Source organism: Tupaia chinensis, unplaced genomic scaffold (genome assembly GCF_000334495.1).
Source record: "Tupaia chinensis unplaced genomic scaffold, TupChi_1.0 Scaffold000437_1, whole genome shotgun sequence".
Taxonomy (NCBI): domain Eukaryota; kingdom Metazoa; phylum Chordata; class Mammalia; order Scandentia; family Tupaiidae; genus Tupaia; species Tupaia belangeri.
This window is the reverse complement of record NW_006159942.1, coordinates 1265766-1284036: the sequence shown is the minus strand read 5'-3', so window position 1 is coordinate 1284036 and position 18271 is coordinate 1265766. Positions and strand designations below refer to the sequence as shown.

At 44.2% G+C, this 18271-nt stretch overlaps 2 protein-coding genes and 1 long non-coding RNA gene across 8 annotated transcripts in view; 2 read left to right on the top strand and 1 right to left on the bottom strand.

Annotated features, from left to right (window-relative positions):
* TMPRSS7 (transmembrane serine protease 7) overlaps window positions 1–4609 on the top strand; it is a 49046-nt gene extending 44437 nt beyond the window's left edge. For both annotated transcript variants that reach the window (XM_006155140.1, XM_006155141.1), the window contains 3 exons: window positions 35–303; window positions 2566–2702; window positions 4439–4609. In XM_006155140.1, coding sequence (XP_006155202.1) covers window positions 35–303; window positions 2566–2702; window positions 4439–4609 — 577 coding nt within the window. The remainder of the gene's footprint in view (window positions 1–34; window positions 304–2565; window positions 2703–4438) is intronic.
* Window positions 4610–6279: 1670 nt separating this feature from the next.
* Window positions 6280–10314, bottom strand: LOC106735560 (uncharacterized). The gene is made up of 2 exons (XR_001370865.2): window positions 10201–10314; window positions 6280–6705 (listed from the first exon to the last, which is right to left on the bottom strand). It is a non-coding gene; the product is annotated as an uncharacterized LOC106735560 (long non-coding RNA).
* Window positions 10315–10369: 55 nt separating this feature from the next.
* The window catches only part of CUNH3orf52 (chromosome unknown C3orf52 homolog), a 43543-nt gene continuing 35641 nt past the window's right edge, over window positions 10370–18271 (top strand). For 2 of the 5 annotated variants that reach the window (XR_001370863.2, XR_001370862.2), the window contains exons 1-2: window positions 10370–10606; window positions 17618–17747. Coding sequence is in view for 2 of the 5 variants with exons in the window: in XM_006155137.3 (XP_006155199.1) it covers window positions 10469–10606; window positions 17618–17747 (268 nt within the window). In the remaining 3 variants the exon portion in view is untranslated. The remainder of the gene's footprint in view (window positions 10607–17617; window positions 17748–18271) is intronic. The other 3 variants (XR_001370864.2, XM_006155137.3, XM_006155139.3) reach the window with 2 other exon arrangements.

Genomic DNA, 18271 nt, shown 5'->3' with positions numbered 1-18271 from the left:
TAACTTCATCCTTTACTTATTCCTTTTCTACCAGGCTGTCAGATCCCACGCCATGGACTGCCCACCTTGGGATGTATGTGCAGGGGAATGCCAAGTTTGTCTCTCCAGTGAGAAGAATTGTGGTCCATGAGTACTATAACAGCCAGACCTTTGATTACGATATCGCTTTGCTACAGCTCAGTGTCGCCTGGCCCGAGAACCTGAAACAGCTCATACAGCCAATATGCATTCCTCCTGCTGGCCAGAAAGTGCACAGTGGGGAAAAGTGCTGGGTAACTGGCTGGGGACGAAGGCACGAAGCAGGTGTGTGCATGTGTGGGCAGTCAAGTCCTTCCCTTGTAGATGAAAGTTTGTGTCAATGTGCTTTGGGGTTAACAGAGAGAGTTTGTATATATTATCTTCTTTGAGCTTCCCAACAATTCTAGAGGGTTGGATTTGAGAAAGGCAACTGCTCATGTTTTATAATGCTTTCCACTAGCTCCAAAATAAGCAAATCCTAATCTCGTTAATTTTTTTTTTGGGGGGGGGGAATGTATGAGCAAGGCACAATTGACCATATAGGAGGGGGTCCTTTTTTAAATGCTGAAGGTTTTTGCCAAAATTTATACTATCGAAGAGTAATTCCTTATTACTTTCAGGTCTTTTCTCTTCTCTTTTTTTAATTCAAGGAAGTGACCCATTTTTATGAAAGAGATGATTCAATTATGCACATCCTACTGTGTCAACTCAGACTGCTTGGATGAGAATGTGGGTTTGTCCTGCACCAGAGCAACTGGCCAAGGGATAAGAGGCAGGGACTAAGTCTAGCCTGCCCTCCACTTCCCAGTCTGCAAATTCAGATCTGGGGCTTACTTCAGCCTAAAATGAGTCTACCCAGAGGGATGCCTTTTGTAATTCCTCTGTCCGGAGGGGCATCTTTTGTCAGCATATACAAGAGTCAGGCTAGTATGATAGGGAAGCCCCTCATCCACCCTGCCATCATTTTTTATAGTCCAGTAGTCATGATTGATTTTGAATATACAGTATCAGGAAAAGTCCAAAGCTTTGGGAGCATCTCCCATTTGCCTCTAATTCCCAGTCCTCTCAGATTTCTTTGTGGTCCTGTCCAAGGATTTAGGATGGATGCATTGTCTGTAATTTTTGAAACTTTCCCTGCAGCTTTGACACTCGAAAGAGTCACTGTGAGAAAATTCTCAAATGCTCACTGCTCTCATTTAGTTATTGAAATAATAATATTCACTGCTAGTTTGGGTCTGCTGAGTTCTAAGGGTCTGAATGAGAGACCTATGAGGTAGGTGACTGTGCTCAGTGCTTTAATTACATTATCATATATCACAAGAAGAAACAGCCAGCTATTGTGAAGCATTTTCTTTATGTGTAGGTATGTGTTTGTGTGTGTGCATGTTTATTTTTCTGAATCACCTTAACCAGACAGATTAAAAAGGAGGTTAAAGGGCTGTATCCAAACTGTTAGGTATTTTTTTTTTTTTTTGGAGAGAGTTTCGCTATAGGGTGGGTGTGCTCGCCAGACTGAGAGAGACATAAAGACAGAAAGTGAGAAATTACCCCCAGGGGGGATGGTCATGCCACAATCCCTTCTCCTCCATTCTCCTCTCGGGATCTTGGGCACGCACGCACACACGCCCGGCGTGAATTTTAAGCCGCTAGGTCTGGGACGCAAACCGCGGTCAACTACGTGGGAGTCCAGCGACATAGCCATTACGTTAACTGCTGGTTCCCCAAAACTGTTAGTTTTTATGGTTCCTTGGAGACTCCCATCTATCAGTTGTGCTGCTCCATTTAAGGTGCCCTTTTGAAGAGTTAACAGTGGTCAAAACTGTTGCTGATTCACTATCCTACTGAAGCAGGAGGTATATGGTGATGAGGTAAGGCATAGCAGCTCAGGTGATCGAATCAAACCTAGGGTCTGAATCCTACTGTTACTTGCTAACTGCATGCCATTAGGCAAATCCTTTAATCTCCTTAACCTCCTGTATTAGTCTATTTGGGGTTGCCAACAGAAATACCTGGGCCTGAATGGTTTTATAATGAGGTTAATTTATAAAACTCATGATTCTGATGGCCAGGAAGTCCAAAGTCCTAGGCTAGGCTACAGCATTGCTAATGGAAGCACAAAGGATGGTAGACACCTGCGAAGAGAGGGCAGCAGACTGCCTTTTCTGGAGCAACCAGTCCTCACAAGAACTACTCTCCTTTCCTGAGACCTAAAACTCACCTGGTCTCTCCAGACGTCATTTATCTTTCACAAGTGTTGCCTCCATGATGCAATCATCATAAGCCATTCACTGCCCATTGGCTCTCACTCGGGACACCAGGAAGAAATGAAATTTTACACTGTAGCAAATACAGTCAAGTCCCAACACATGAATTTCTGGGGGACATATTAAAGCATAGCACCTGCATTTCTTCATCCGTAAATGGGGTTAATAATAGAATTCACTTCCAACAATTGCTAGAGATGAAAGGAGATAGTGTGAGTTAATCATGTAGATGAAGCCCTGCGTAAGTGTAGTCATTACCATTACCATGACTTCTGTTTTCCAGATCACAAAGGCTCTCCTGTTTTGCAGCAAGCAGAGGTAGAGCTCATTGATCAAACCCTGTGTGTTTCTACCTATGGGATCATCACTTCACGGATGCTCTGTGCAGGCATGATGTCAGGCAAGAGAGATGCCTGCAAAGTAAGTGAGCTTGGCTTTCCCTTCCCTTCCCTGTGCTTTCCGTAAATGCCTTTGCATTTAATCTGTACAACCGGGAAAATTGCAGGTATTCCTCTCAATTCATCTGAGTTGCCCAGATATTGATTATAATCCCATTGTCTAAAATGAGGGAAAGGTGACTAAAGATCTGAATTCTACAGAACTCAGGTTTCTAATCCCCGTCTATTTTCCTCCAACATTAAGAAAATGAGATCATCGTTCGGCCATGATTTTCTTAAAACTAAAAAGCAAAGAGAGACAAAGATGCACACATGCATGCTATGTTTCAGGGTTTATTTCCTTAGCAACAGCCTTTTTATTTCAGGGTTTTATTTACTCACTCCATTGAAGCATAGGCTGAAGCAAAAAGAATATTGGGAGAGGTGCCAGATAATACCCTTATGTTGTTCAATGGATAGGCACAAGGACAGTGGAAAGTTGGGGGTTGCCTTTAGGGGGACATTTCTCTGAGCCTGAGATTCCACTATGTAGATCTCTGCCTGACGGCCTAAGAGTACACTGCAGATTTTGAAGGTAAGGAGAGTGGGGGTGTTCCCACATCTTTCTAGTCTCACCCATGAAGCCACAGACACTATTACTATAACAAGGACTTCTTGCTTTCAAGTTCCTATTCTGTGGCAAGCACTGTGATAAACTTTTCCATTAATTCACTCAGATCATTCTTATATCCCCACTTTGCAGTAGAGAAAGTGGGCATATGTATCATCACCCAAGGTCATAACAGCTAGTAAGTGTAAATGTCTGAACCGGGATTTGAACCCTTGACTCTTTAATGCTGTAACAACTATGTTTTGGTTGCTTCTTGCAGCTGGTCAGTTACATAGCCCTATAACCACACAGTCACCAGAGTTTACATATTAAATTAGACTTTTAGAGTTGGCATGACAACAATGAAAATAAAGAGCCCAATTTCCTTACTAGTCAGAATTTGCCTAATCAGATATAAGACTGTGGGGGTAGAATACCAGGGCAAATTTGAACTGCTTTCTTATCTTTTGTTCTAATAAGTTACAAAGTTACTGATTCTCCAATACAGAAAACTAAAACCCAGACATTTTAATTAAAGGATAATAATGGGACAAATAAACTTAAACTCTGAATTATTTGAGCCTTTGCTTTGTGGAACTGAGAAGCTGGAAGGGACTCTCAAATGAGGGTAATTTGTCTGAACAACTGTTGACCAGTGGTCATGAAGGTCATTAGACTTGGCTTTAATTAAACAGCTCTCTTTTGCTTTTCTCCCTGGGACAATGAGCCAACTACTGAAGCTGCATGGCTGTGGGATAGGAGTCAGCCTTCTGAGATGACTAAGCCTCAAAAGATTATTATGAGAATTAAATGACCCAAAGCAGTACTTAGCACATAACACGAAGCATATAAATGTTAGCCCTTGTCACTACTACTGCTACTTTGGGTGTATGTAAGAGTTGTTTTCACCTATAAGAATCTTCAAATGTTATTCTTAGCCTAAAGAGTTATTTTTTTGGAATGAATACAGCTTTCTGATTACTAGAGGAATAATGTAAAAATGGCATTAGAAATTTCATATTATTTTTTGATACTTCCCAAACTCTAGAGTTAGCCAAACAAAAGCATGTCAGAATGGGACTTTTGAATACAATCAATAGAGACAATAATTATGAAATTGATGGTCATGGGACAAGTGTACTTCCTATTTATATTATCTTTTTATGTAGGGAGATTCTGGTGGACCTTTATCTTGTCGAAGAAAAAGTGATGGAAAATGGATTTTGACTGGCATTGTTAGCTGGGGACATGGATGTGGAAGACCAAACTTTCCTGGGGTCTACACAAGGGTGTCAAATTTTGTACCCTGGATTCATAAATATGTCCCTTCTCTTTTGTAATCATACCAGTTGGATTTTGGTGACAGATTCTTTAAAAAGAATACAATAATTATGAATAAAAATGAATCAATTATTTTTTTTCAACAGGAAATGTCTGATTGCCTATATTTGATATTTATTGAAGGCAGAATAATATGTATGCCATAAGAAACTGACCCAAGAATTCAGTTATATTTATTTCTAGGTATCAAAAGGCTATTGATTCGGGGGGGAAGAAACACAAAGTAATGTGATAACCTAAGCCTTTCATTTAAAACAAGAAATGAGGGAGATATTCAGGTGTCCTTACTTTATTTTATATTACTAATCAAGATACAGATGTTTATAGGATTTAGGCAAATTCAACCTACAGAAATAAAAAATTCCAGTTAAAACTATGCATAACCTTTAATATTCCCATAAACTTAAATACAAAAAAAAATTCTCTCCTTTACAAATGCAAATAAAGCCAAATTCAGTTATTGATAGGGGAAGTACCTATATTATTATTTTCCAACTCAGTTTTGTCTACCCATATCATAATGGACCTTTCAAACATAGCACATGATAATGTTGTATACAGAGAAGCCAATCAACCAGCAAATGAAACTAAAAGCTAGTGACCTTTACTAAAATGATAGAACTAGGCATGGTGGTAGTTGGATTAGAAGCACATGTATGGGAGTCAAAGAAACTGTGGCCATGTTGTTTAGTAGTGAAAAGGCAAAGGGATTTTTTGGATGATTTCTGTGAAAGTGAAAGGTGTTCAGACATATTATCATCTGGCTTCTGGTTCTTTTATACAACCCAGTGGCCGAGACTTCCTTTCACTTTCAGGACCTTAGTAGTAAACCTAAAGTAATCTCTCAGAGCACCTTAGTTCTTAGATTTGTTTGTCTTGCTCTCAAAATAACCTTTACATTAATGGAGACCAGTGTTAACAATATCACTGAACAGATGAAAACAGCAGAAAAAATAAGGATATTATTAGTCATTTTTCTGAGACAAAGTAAAAAGAGTAATAACAATGCCACTATTAAATAAGGCCTAGAATAATGTGTAAAACCTCAGAAAAACAATGCAAAAACAAAAGGAGATACAGCAAAAATTGTCATAAGACCAGATTAAAAAATATGATTTTTTCCTAGGATAATGAATATTTTCCAGTTTATAGGACATATTTGGATTTGCTAATTTCCCTCTGATTAAGAATAAAACATCTCAATGATTCTTCTCTGAGTAGGTCCCCAAAGTTTCAATGAACTGGCTACGAAATAGTGCAATTCAAAGGGTCAAGTGCACCACTTAGTTCACAAAGGGGGCCCTAGTTACTGAACTCACATAGAGGAGCCAATTTGCCGGTACTTATAACTTGGGTTTATTTTGCCTACTACAGCAGTCACCTGTGAACAAGATGAATGTACTTTTTACTTTATGGTCGTTTCTAAGGCATACGATGGCTTTTAACAAAACACATTCCATGAGTTTGTGATCTCAGGATATGGGAGAAGGCAGGATCTGACAGATTCATCAGAGGAAGTTTTTCAAACCATACCTTGCACGACTGCTATAGGCATCCACTGGCGTTAATGGGAGCGTCCTCTCCCTCGGCAGTACTGGGGTGGGAAAGGTTGAGAATACCAAGATAGTTTGCTTGGATACATCATGCCAAAATGCCTTTAGAACAGGGATGATGTGGAAATACACACTTTATTCTTGTAAAGTGCGAAGAGACAAATCTCAAGACTAGTGCTTTTAGCAGAATGCATTGGCCTCTGTAAGCCAAGAGAGGAGCATTTCATGTGCCACATTATTGGAGAGAACCTGTAGAGACTCATGCCTGCCTTCAAAGCACTTTGAAAACCGAAAGAAGAAACATCACGAGTCAGCCAGAGACTTCTCAATTATTTTCTGCTCCTCTAGCTTGAGTGACTGACCCAGCTGCTGATGTCCTCAGCACTCCTTGCCATCTGGAAACATACACAAACTGTTGTGTTTTCAAGAGGCACAGAACTCTTTGAAGACAATGAGAGGCTTTGGTGCATTGATGATGTCACGTTGATGGTGTTACTTTACTTTGTGGTTTATATGATCACCATGTGGGAAATTATTTCCTCCTAAAGAAGATAAAGAAAGAAGAGCAAATACTACAAGAAAAGCAAAATTGAAAATATTACATTGGTCAGCAAATCTGGACAAGTATGCTTCAATTTTTTAATGTTATTAAAGTTTGACTCTTCAAGCAACCTCCATAAATTGAATCAATAATAATTTTAAATGTTATTAGAGAACTATTTGTGAAGTTACACTTTTTAAAGTGTAACAGTACACTTTAAAAAGCTACAGAAACAAATTCTGATGAAATTGTAAAAACAAATTCAGGTAGAGTGTAGTTCTTTATTCACAAATGTTTAACTTTCATCAAGAATTGCCAGCAGGTGGTATAGTGGTTAAGGTGCTGGACTCCCATATAACCCACCGAGTCCTGGACTCAGCAGCTTGAAACTCACACTGGGAGCAGATGGCATAATGGTTACGTCGCTGGACTCCCACGTAGTTGACTGTGGTTCAAGTCCTGGACCTGCTGGCTTAAAACTCATGCGAGGCGCATGTGCATGTGTGCCCAAAATCCTGAGAGGAGAGTGGAGAAGAAAGGATTGCACCATGGCCATACCCTCAGGCAAGCACTAGCACCCTATAGCAAAAATATTTAAAGAAAGGGAACCAGCAGTTAGCGTAATGGCTATGTCGCTGGACTCCCATGTAGTTGACTGTGGTTCGCATCCCAGACCCAGTGGCTTAAACTCACGCTGGGTGCATGTGCATGTGTGCCCAGGATCCCGGGAGGAGAAAGGAGGAGAAGGGATTGTGGCGTGGCCAGACCCCCTGGGGGGGGGGGGTTTTCTACTTTTTTGTTTCTCTGATTTCTCGCTTTCTGTCTCTCTGTCTCTCTCTCTGTCTGTATGGCGAGCGCACGCGCCCTGTAACAAAAATCTCTCAAAAAAAAAATCTTTAAAGAAATAAAGAAGAAACTCACACTGGGCACATATACATGCATGCCCAAAATCCTGGGAGGAGAATGGAGGAGAAGGGATTTCGGTGTGGCTATCCCCCTGGGGGGGGGATCTCTCACTTTCTATCTCTCTGTTTCTCTCCGTCTCTCTGGTAAGTGTATGTACCCTATAGCAAAAATCTCTCCAAAAAAAAAAGTTTAATCTATGCCTGGTTGTACTCCAGAGGGAAACATTTCTTTTTAATTCATTCTAAATTTCTAATTTAGAGTCAAACTGACAGGTGAAAAAAGTTCTCAGGTAGGAGTTGGGACACACATCTGTATTCTGGGTCAGATGAGATTAAGAAATTTACAATGACCAGAAACAACAGGTTGCAAATTAGAATTTGAATAGTTCAGGTAATACTGGGGAGCATCAGCAAGTGTTAGGGATCAGAAAATAAGACAGGAAGAAAAATCAACAACAGAAGAAAACACTGATGCAAGTGTTAGTACTGGGCGCTTTAGTTGGGATGGGTGGGCATTACAGAGATGCTTACATCCATGGAAAGGAACATTTGTTGAGGGGCATAGGATTCAACACTTATTTTAATTACTTCATTTAGTCCTCCTAACTACTGGTAGGAATCATTTTTTATTCATTTATTTGTTCAATGAGAGAAAGACAGAGATAGACAGAAACCCCAACATGGTCTTCATGCCCTGATCCATGCTCAGTTTCCAACTGTGGCCATAACATAGGGTTTTCATACAAGAAAAAGAAAGTGAGTGGAGTCTGAAAAAAGAAAATCAAAACCGAGGACAACAACTTCTTCAGGCCAGCAGGGTGGTGCAGAGGTAACGCGGTGCTCCACGATGCTGAACCCACATGGAAAGCTTTTGTCCTCAGGGCCCTCTGAACATTTCAGGCATATTCACGCACTCATGATCCAGGCTGGCCAAGGTGAAGGTAATTGGGGTGTGAGAATCTTGTTAGGAAGGTCTCTCTCTCTCTCTCTGCCTCTGTCTCTCTCAAAAAATGAATAAGCTTAAAAAAAATGAAAGAAGTCGCTTCAAAAATTCCAGCTGAAGGCCTGGCTGCACAGGCTTTCAGCTGAAGGCACAGGGAAGGGAGGGCTGCTACATGATCCTGGAGGCCATATGGGAAGGCTCTGGATTCACCTCACTGGGTCTATCTGGGCATGCTGGGCTTATCTGGGATCCTGGCTGGCTACAGGTCTTGGGGGAGGATCACAGTGTCAGAACCCTGTTGAGGGTGCTTGTTCTTTTCTCTTCCTCTCATGAAGGAAACAAGTAAATGAAAGAAAGAGAGAGAAGGAAAGAAGGAAGGAAGGAAGGAAGGAAGGAAGGAAGGAAGGAAAGGAGGAAGGGAGGAAGGAAGGGAGGAAGGGAGGAAGGGAGGAAGGAAGGAAGGGAGGGAGGGAGGGACAGGAGGAAGGGAGGGAGGAAGGAAGGGAGGATGGAAGGAAAAAAAGAAATCTCAACTGAAAATGCAGCTTGATTCCTGCAGAATCTACCCATCAGAGCAGACAGCAGGCAGTGCAGGGCTGGCAGCTGAGTCACTGCAGTGAACATGGCCCCATCAGCAGGTGGATAGAGTCCATCCTCAAGACCTGGGAGCTGACATCAAGTAAGACAGGATATCTAGGCTGTGTCTGAACTCAGGCATTGAGACTGTCAGACTTGTGGTCACGCCTTAGCATCTTCTGAAATGGAGCTTATCTGTATGCTTCCTGTTGATGTCTGTTCTTAATTAGTGTGTGTGTGTGTGTGTGTGTGTGTGGTGTGTGTGTGTGTGTGTTAGGGAACAAGGCTACTTTCAACAGAAGCTGAAGAGATGACTTTGGACCAACAAACACAGCTCTTAGCAGGTTCACTAAGCTGGAAGTTCTGAACTATGGAAAGAATGTTGAGGAGAGAGAGAACATTGGGTGTGTGTGTGTGCACACACGTGCGTGTGTGTGTGTGCATGCATATGTGCTTTTTCCTCAGGGATTGGGGGATTTTCTATGACCCACTCTGCTCAAAGATGAATAATAACCACCAATATTTAGGCGTGCTTGCTATGTGTCCGTCACTATTCTGAGAGCTTTCCTTGAATCAATCGGTTTAACCCTGGAAACACCTCCATCAGACAGGTACTAAGTCTATGCTAGCTTTCCAGATAAGGACACTCTGGCATAGAGACCAAGCTGGCAGTTGCACAGCGGGGGACCCTGTGAGTGGCAGGAATTCCAGCGACGTGGTTGAGACCTGCTATGCCCACCACCACTGCACCTGAAACTGCACGTGTGGGACGAAGGGCGTTTGTGCTTATCACTCACGTTCATTTGCTCAGAACCCAGCCCACCGCCTACCGCACAATCGGTGCTCAGTTACTTGTCAGTTCAGCGAATAAACTTGGGGTTAGGCAGAGGATGGGGCGAGCCCCAGCCACGGGCAGATCCTAGGGGCAGAATGCAAACTTTCTTCCCTGGACAGTGAGGCCAGGCAGAGGCTTTCCTTCCCAGCGCTGCACCCAAGCAGGCCCTAAGCTGAGCTGCTTTCCGTCTGTCTTCACCAGCAGGGAAAGGCTTAGCAGGCAGCGCCCTGAACAAACCTGAAAAACAGCCCTCCTCTGCATGGAAGCACGGGGCACGGCCACAGCGTCCCGCCTTGCAGAAGCTGCGGAGCCTCCCTCGGCCCCGTCCCCGGTGTCGCCATTCGCCCGCCTCATCTTTCCCTCCTTCCTCCCGCCGCCCGAGGTCTGCAGGGCCCGCCCCGCCTGGTGGGTGGGGTAGGCCGCAGGAGGCAAGCCTGGACTCTGCACCCACAGGTGTGTCTGGCCTGAGTCCCGGCCCAGGCCCTCGGCCCTCTTCCGCCGGCCCATGGAAGGGGCCCCGCTGGCATCGCCTGGAGAAGAACTAGAGCTCTCGCCGCTGCAGGGGCCGCCGGACGAGCAGGTGCCTCTCAATGGGGCGGTGCAGGTCATCACGTCTTCTGCCGAGGAGCCCGTCTCCGCCCAGGTAAGGTCCGTTGGTGCCAGTTCATTAAGGAGCCGGTGGCGAGAGCGCAGGACCAGGGCCTGGAACTCGGGAGCTTCGGGTTTCTAGCGGCTCCCGGGGGTCACAGACGCGGGGACGAGGAAGTGCGCGCGCTCTAATACTCCCAGCCAGGACGGCCACCCCGCACCCCACCCCTGCACCTCCAGGGCTCTTTAGGAATACTAGCGGCTCAGCCCTTCTCTCTTTGGAGAGACATTCCTCAGAGGCAGAGGTGGATTTTTAAAAGTTATGCGACTTTTATTTTTTTTTTTCCTTTTTTCAAGCAGGGAGAACAGGATGACATTAAGTCCTTCCCTTTTCTTCAGACTCCCTTCTGCCTCCCTCGTCTCTTCACGGCCTTGTCACCTCCACCTCTCCCTTCCCTCCCTCTAGGCGCCCCTGCCCTACTGGACTCCACACCCAGGCTCCCCATCCCCCAGAGAGCACTTCCTGTCATCTTCCAGGCTGGCCACTGGGTTCTGCAGGAAGGGAGACTGGGAGGAGGAGAAAACAACAAGAACCAGAGGGCCAGGGGTGAACTTCCCCTGCTGAGTTGAGAGTTGAGGGTAAATAACCTCTCCCAAAGAACTAGGCCACTGCCCCCTTGCGTTTACCCCCTCTCGGTCTGTACAGAAGCCCCTGGTAATACATAGGCTGAGCTCTTCTGCTTCAACCCTAGCAGTGCCGGGAACATCAGTCACTCTCATCCAACGCTTGTAAAACATCAGAGACTTTGAATTCCACCTTTGGGTTAAGCCCTAAGACTGAGTTGAGATTTACCACGTACACAGAGCTCCCAATCCATGTATGGGTCCACCCTGATCTAACTGCGTTCCATTCCTCTACCCCACTCCTTTGGCTGCTCAGTTGTCGATTTTAGGGGTAAGTAGGAGATTCGAAAGTTGAAAACACTGCCTTTGTCTTGCTTCGATTCTGGTGAATAGCATAAAGTCTGCTTCGACGTACTCTGGACAGTAAATTAGTATCTTATTTTGGAAGGAAATGTGAACGGTGCAGAAGAATGAAGGTTGGACACACATGATCAGATTGTCAGTGTGAGTGGCCACAAGCCTGACCTTGTGTGGCTGCTGGAGGACAGTGTCTGGGGACAGGCATCAGGAATACTCGCCTCCCGTTAGATAGAACCGAGCACCGTCAAGACTCCGTGGTTTGGGACTGAATCCAGAGATCGGAGTCTGGCAACAGCTGTACCACTAAAATGTGTGTCCCATGGGCAAGTCTGTCGAGTGGTAGTCATGTGATGTGGCCCGCCCAGCTTTCCTTGTTGAAAATATTGGGAGGAATAAATTGTGCTAAGTCTATTGGTAGTTTATAATCATTTAGCACCTACTTCGTTGAGCTTGCTCTTTCAGTTCTAATGACATAACTTTAGTCTGATAGAGATACCCTAAATTTCCTTGCAAGTTAACTTTGTAGCTCACCCAGTAGGAAAGCTGTAGTGAATGACAGACTAGATTGAAGGAGGGCATTCTAGAAATGCTTGAACAGGGGAAATTTTTTCAAGAGAGAAAAAAGAAAGAATCCCTCATCTTGTGTGTTAACTATTATCCAGTTCTATAGAAGAAGTTGAAGTTTTTTTTTTCATTTGAAATGGTAACGAACATAGGATCATCAAAGGGCTGGCTAGCATGAGCATGAGTTTCAGACACTTGAGAATTCTGTGTGCGCTCCAAGAGTGGATTGAGCCAATTCTGAAGTGTAGCTGGAACCCATAGATTTCATTAACAATGTGTTTTATATATCACGTGCCAAATGCCTGTGATACTTAAATGCACTTCATTATCTGTGAAATTAGGAGGGGATATTACTATTCTGATTTGAATTGATTGAGGAAATAGGCTCTGAGGAGCGGCCAGTAGTCAAGTTCGTTCAGTGAGGCCTCCAAAGTTTGAGCTCAGGCTTTTCAGACCTCAAGCCTATGCCATTTCTGCTTATTTCTTTTATCTCTCTAGTAATATATCATTTGAACATATACACATTATCTATAACTTAGACTGATTTACTTAGAGTTACCTTAATTATGAATTGCATATCAGTAATACCTCTAAGGTAGGTAATGTGTAACTAGTAGTTGAAGTGAAATGTGAGGGATGGAGTAGCACATCTGAAGGGATGAGGGAGCTGCAGGTGGATGGTTGGATGGGGAAGGGCTGGGGGACAGTCTGGGACCACTGGGAACAGGACACTCCACCTTGTGGATATCTTACTGACTGGAAGAGCTGGCCTGGGAGAGTACACAAAGCCAGTAGAAAGAACGTCTTCCCTTTCCTAAAACATTTTTGGGGCTTGGTAAGAAAGGACTATATGTCACCAAACTCTGCTTTGCCTGCTGTCACTGAAAATATGGCGATATCACTGGGTCAGAAGTGAAAGAAATGATGAATCATAGAGTGAGATTGGTTTTCTTTTAAGGTTCATTATGTCAGCTCCGACTTCGTTTTCAGATGAAAGACTCAGAGATATTTTAAATGCTGGAAACAGCAAGCTGGTAGTTTAGAGGCAAATGGGGTTGCTTTGAACGAGCTAGCTAAACATTAGCCCCATTGCCTCATACCGTTCCATGTAGGACAAGAATCAACTGGTTCATTTGTTCTTGGACCAAACAACAGGTTGATGAAACCCCACAATGAAGATTACAACACACAGATTTTCCCATATTGCTAGGAATATTTTCCCATGATCTACGTAATATCCATTCCTGGCGAGCAAAAAATAAAAGCTTTTTGGAGCCAGGAGATAGGACATCCTGGCATTGTTGCAGAATCCTGCATCATGAATTGAGACTTTTACTTGAGGAGGGATGTGAATATTTAGAGAAAAGTTTAGAGAAAAGACATAAAAATTCTTGAGCCATTTAATTCCATCATAGAATGTAAGATGCACTTTGTAAATATCTCTGGAAGGCATCTCGCACCTCCCTGTGGCTTTTCTTTACAGCCTAGAATTTGGACAAGAGAGAATACCAGTGAAGGAGGCACTGTGTCTTCATCATACAGTTATTTTTAAGAGGTTTTTGCTATAGGGCGGGTGCGCTCACCAGACAGACAGAGAGATAGAAAGAGAGAAATCACTCCCCGGGGGGATGGTCACACCGCAATACGTTCTCCTCCATACTCCCTTCTCCTCTATTCTCCTCTAGGGATCTTGGGCACGCATGCACACGCACCCGACGTGAGTTTAAGCCACCGGGTCCGGGACTCGAACCACCGTCAACTATATGGGAGTCCAGGGACATAGCCATTACGCTAACTGCTGGTTCCCCTTCATCATACAGTTTTGAGGGGAGTCTCAGCCCAAGTATCACACACGTACTCCAGGATACATTGGCATTTCTTGTGGGCACTTCTATAAAAATGCAAAGAGTTGAGAAACACTGTGCCCTACATTGTTTGATTAGGAGTTGCTGACAGACTTTTTCTTTCTTTCTTTCTACTTTTTATATTTGCTTTAGTATGTGTGTGTGCTCACGAGAGAGAGAGAGAGAGAGAGAGAGAGAGAGAGAGAGAGAAAGGTAGAGACAGAGGGAAAATGAGAAAGCACCCTCCCCTCCCCACCCTCACAGAGGGATGGCCACCTTGCAATCAGTTCTCCTCCATTCTTCTCTTGAGATCTTAGGCATATAAGCACACACACAGCAGTGTGTTGTCCAAGCCACTGGGTCTAGGATTCAAACCGAATAGTTGGCCATGTGTGATCCAGCCGCCTTAACCACCAACCCCCAGCTGGCCCCACACTGTTTTGAAATGACTTGTAGGCTGTGAAGATTAATCCTTCAAAGGACGGTGGTCAGTGGTCCTGCTCTTAGGGCCAAGGACAGAATGTGAGGGGCTTAGGCTTTGGCTTTGGGCTGGACAGGGAGAGGCGTTTACTGCAGATGAGAGCTGAATAATTGTGAGCTGAGTCCTAATTTATGTTCTCTAAGGAACAGCATCAAGAAGGCACAAGAAGCCAAAGAGGTGCATTCTGGCTCATTGGAAGCTCCAGGTCATTCCCATTTGTGCACGCTGTATGATCCCAGTCAGCTCTTGTATAGGGACTGAAAGTATCGAGGGGGCATTTTGGCCCCAACAGCTCTTTAAATGGGAAAATAGGTCTTGCCCCTTGAGAAGTTAAGGGTTCCTTGTAATGAGATTTCTTTTTCCCATGTGCCTCCTAGAGCCTTTGGGTCTGGTGGCTTTAAAGTGGTTCGGCAGTCTTTGGAGGTGAAAGATGACCCTATCCCTTTATTCTAGAAACACACTTCACTCAAAAGTGTCAACAGAAATAACTAAGCTCTGTCAAAATAATAAATCATTAATAAATGAGTAAATAAATTAATATGACTTCTTTCAAGCACTGATGTGAGTGGCCAGATCTGGAAGCACAAATAGTGTTTCTGGGGTGCTTGGATGTGGGGTTTTTCATTCAGTTCCGACAGCGGGAGTTACAGACAAATCGTGAGTCAGTGTAAGGCGTCTTTTCATTGGCCTGGTCCAAAAAGGCAGGGCATCTGGGAGCAGGGGCTTGTAGATTATAGGTGGGTTTAGAAACTCTTAGTTTTGTTATTGGTTAAATATGCAAGTCTTTTCTTCAAACACTCAGCAGAAAGGAATGTCTGAGTTTAACTTAGACCTGGGTAAGAAGGCCTTGTTACTTTTTAAGGTGATGCTATGTCAGGATCAGGACATAAAGGGTTACCTACAACCACTAGACCAAAGTGACCTGTTACGGCAGGGTTAATATTTACAGACATGGCTCTCCAGGCCCCTTGGAAAGTACCTTAGAACAGGATCTGTCCTCAGGAGCTGTACTGATATCGCCACGACCTTGATTGCTGCCTCAGACCTGTGACAGGCTGGGCCTAAGGGCTGGTATAAAATGCCTTCAGGTCCTCCAAAGTTTTCACCCTCCTCCAGAACTTCTCAAAGTCTATTTGAAAAACCTTTGGGGCCTTCTATAGGATAACTAAGCAACACATGTTTATTAAATTCCGATTACTTGTAGGAAGCATAAATGTGAGCTATAAGAACAAGGAAGTTTAAGAACGACCCTTCCTCTGTGGTTTCAATGTACCTAGAAAGATAAGGCCAGTCTCTATTTGTATTTGAACGTGAATTAGATCCGACAGCTGTGCTGCGTGGGTGACTCATGAGCTGGGTGATCTCAGTAAGAGTGGTAGGATGGAAGGCTCCACTAAAGGGGAGATTTGATCTGGCTCCTCAAGGGTGAGAAGGCTTCAGACCAGAGGTCTTAACCCTGGTAAAGGGATTGATTCACTTGGAGAGGACGAAGATGACATGCCAGGACCTGCTCCCACTTTCCCCCATCCCCTATAATCTGGCCTACTAGTTATGGGCAGGGCCCAGGGCTGTGTTGGTGAAGAGCCCAGGTGATTCTGATGTGTAGTCAGCCTTGGGACCCTCTCACGAAGAAAGCTGGAAATGTCAGTCCTAATGTGGACTGGCAGTTTCCTTCTCTAATGGCTGCCCGAGGATGGGTGAGAAAGCAAACAGTGTGTCAATTCAGGAGCACGTATCCGCAAGTGCCAGCTGCTGTGTTGTGGGATGGGCGGCCACTCTGAGTAATGCCTGAGGAACGTGATTGCTCCCCTTGGTTGAGCTCCTGATATCTGTTCTGCAGACACTTCCTGGTTATTGCTGGTTTTTACAACAGCCTTGTGAGCTAGGTTTAGTATTTTTTTATTTTAAGAGAGGTTTTTGCTATAGGACACGTGTGCTCACCAGAAAGACAGAGAGAGATAGAAAGTGAGAAATCACCCCCCCCAGGGGGGATGGTCACACCACAATCCCTTCTCCATTCTCCTCTCAGGATCTTGGGCATGCATGGCACACGTGCCTGGAGTGAGTTTAAGCCACCGGGTCTGGGACACGAACCACGGTTGACTACATGGGAGTCCAGCGATATAGCCATTACGCTGACTGCTGGTCCCAGCTAGGTTTAGTATTTAAACCAGGTTTGTATTTTCAAGTTAGGGCATGGTGAGGGGCTATGGCTTTCAGTAACTTGTTTTAGAGCCACCCTGGCTCTCAGTCCCCCTCAGTCCAGGTGTGTCAGATACAGAGAAGTTTCCTCCCATCATATTTCATCATTTACCATGGACTCCAAGCATGGATCTCATAACAGCACAACAGGGAGTAGGCGAAGAGCGACAGGAGCACTAAGGGGCTCGTGGAGGCACTGCAAGAGGGGGCCCCTCCGTGGCAGCTAATCATGCTCCACACAGTGATGCCAAGGGGCTGTGACATAGGGAGAGGGCAGAGCTTTGCGGTGACATGCAGCAGAGGTTACTTCCGGCTAATTTCTCTGAGTTGCATCTTTGAAATAGGCTAATGCAGGCTGGGAAGGGCTGCTGGGAAGAACCTAAGTGGTGGTGGTGCTCAGTAGACATCGTGGTTATAACTGTTTTCTTTGAACCGACTCCAGGCCCCACTACACGTGTTGTGGTTTATTGCACTGTCTCTGGTATGTGTCCCTTCCTTCCCCTTCTTAGACCTTTTATACATAGAATCTGGATCATAGCAGTAGCCCTTTAACTTTTTCTTGGTATGCCTAATTCAAATTACATGTTGTTTTCCCCTTCAGTTTCAACTTACTTCTTGTGTTTTAAAATGTTCCACAGGTGTTGGGTGTATACCTGTTTAAGTCCAGACTGGCCTGGCAGCAACGAAAACCCCCTTGAGTATGCCCCACCCTCTCACCGTTCCGAATCTTCACTTTCATTACCTGCCTCTGAAACCCACATTGCAGTCATCAGCCCAACATGTTGGCCCGTTCTATGAAAGTCCTGCCTGTCCTCTGCACTTCAGAGCCCCAAGGCATGCTCTTGATAACTTCGTGAGCTTCCATTTTGCTCTGAATGTATGTTTTCGTCAACTTGGTTCAGAAATGCCCCCATTTCTGTATCGTTGGCTCTAGTAGTATTCAGAAATGTTTGTTGACATCAAATGATGGAAGTCTCTCTTTGCTTTCTAGGCTAACAAGGAAGGCCCCTGGAGTGCCTGTAATAAGAATCTGTTTGGAAAGTGTAAGCTGTGGATGGTCATCACCTCCATTTTCCTAGGTCTCATTCTAGTGATCGTCATAAGCTTAAGTCTCATTGGAGGTAAGAGGATTAAAGTGTGACTAAGTTGACATATCTTAAGTTGTTTAATGCGTCTGACTTACAATGAAATAAAAGGTGTATTCATTACTATTTCATTATTTTTTTTTTAACTTTTTCTTTTTTGAGAGGTTTTTGCTATAGGGTGTGTGCACTGGCCAGAAAGACATAGAGAGAGAGAGAGAGAGAGACAGAAAATGAGAAATCAACCCCCAGGTGGGATGGCCACGCTGCTATCCCTTCTCCTCCATTCTCCTCTCAGGATCTTGGGCACATATGTACACGCGCCCAACATGAATTTAAGCCGCCAGGTCTGGGACTCGAACCACGGTGGCTACGTGGGAGTCCAGCGACATAGCCATTACACTAACTGCTGCTCCCTTTACTATTTCATTATTTACAATGTGAATTTAAAATTGGTTTGGAATATATTATATGGGTGAGAGATAATACACAATTTTACTTCTCTCGTTTTTTTTTTTTTTTTTTTTTTTTTTTTTTTTTTTTTTTTTTTTTAAAACCCCCCA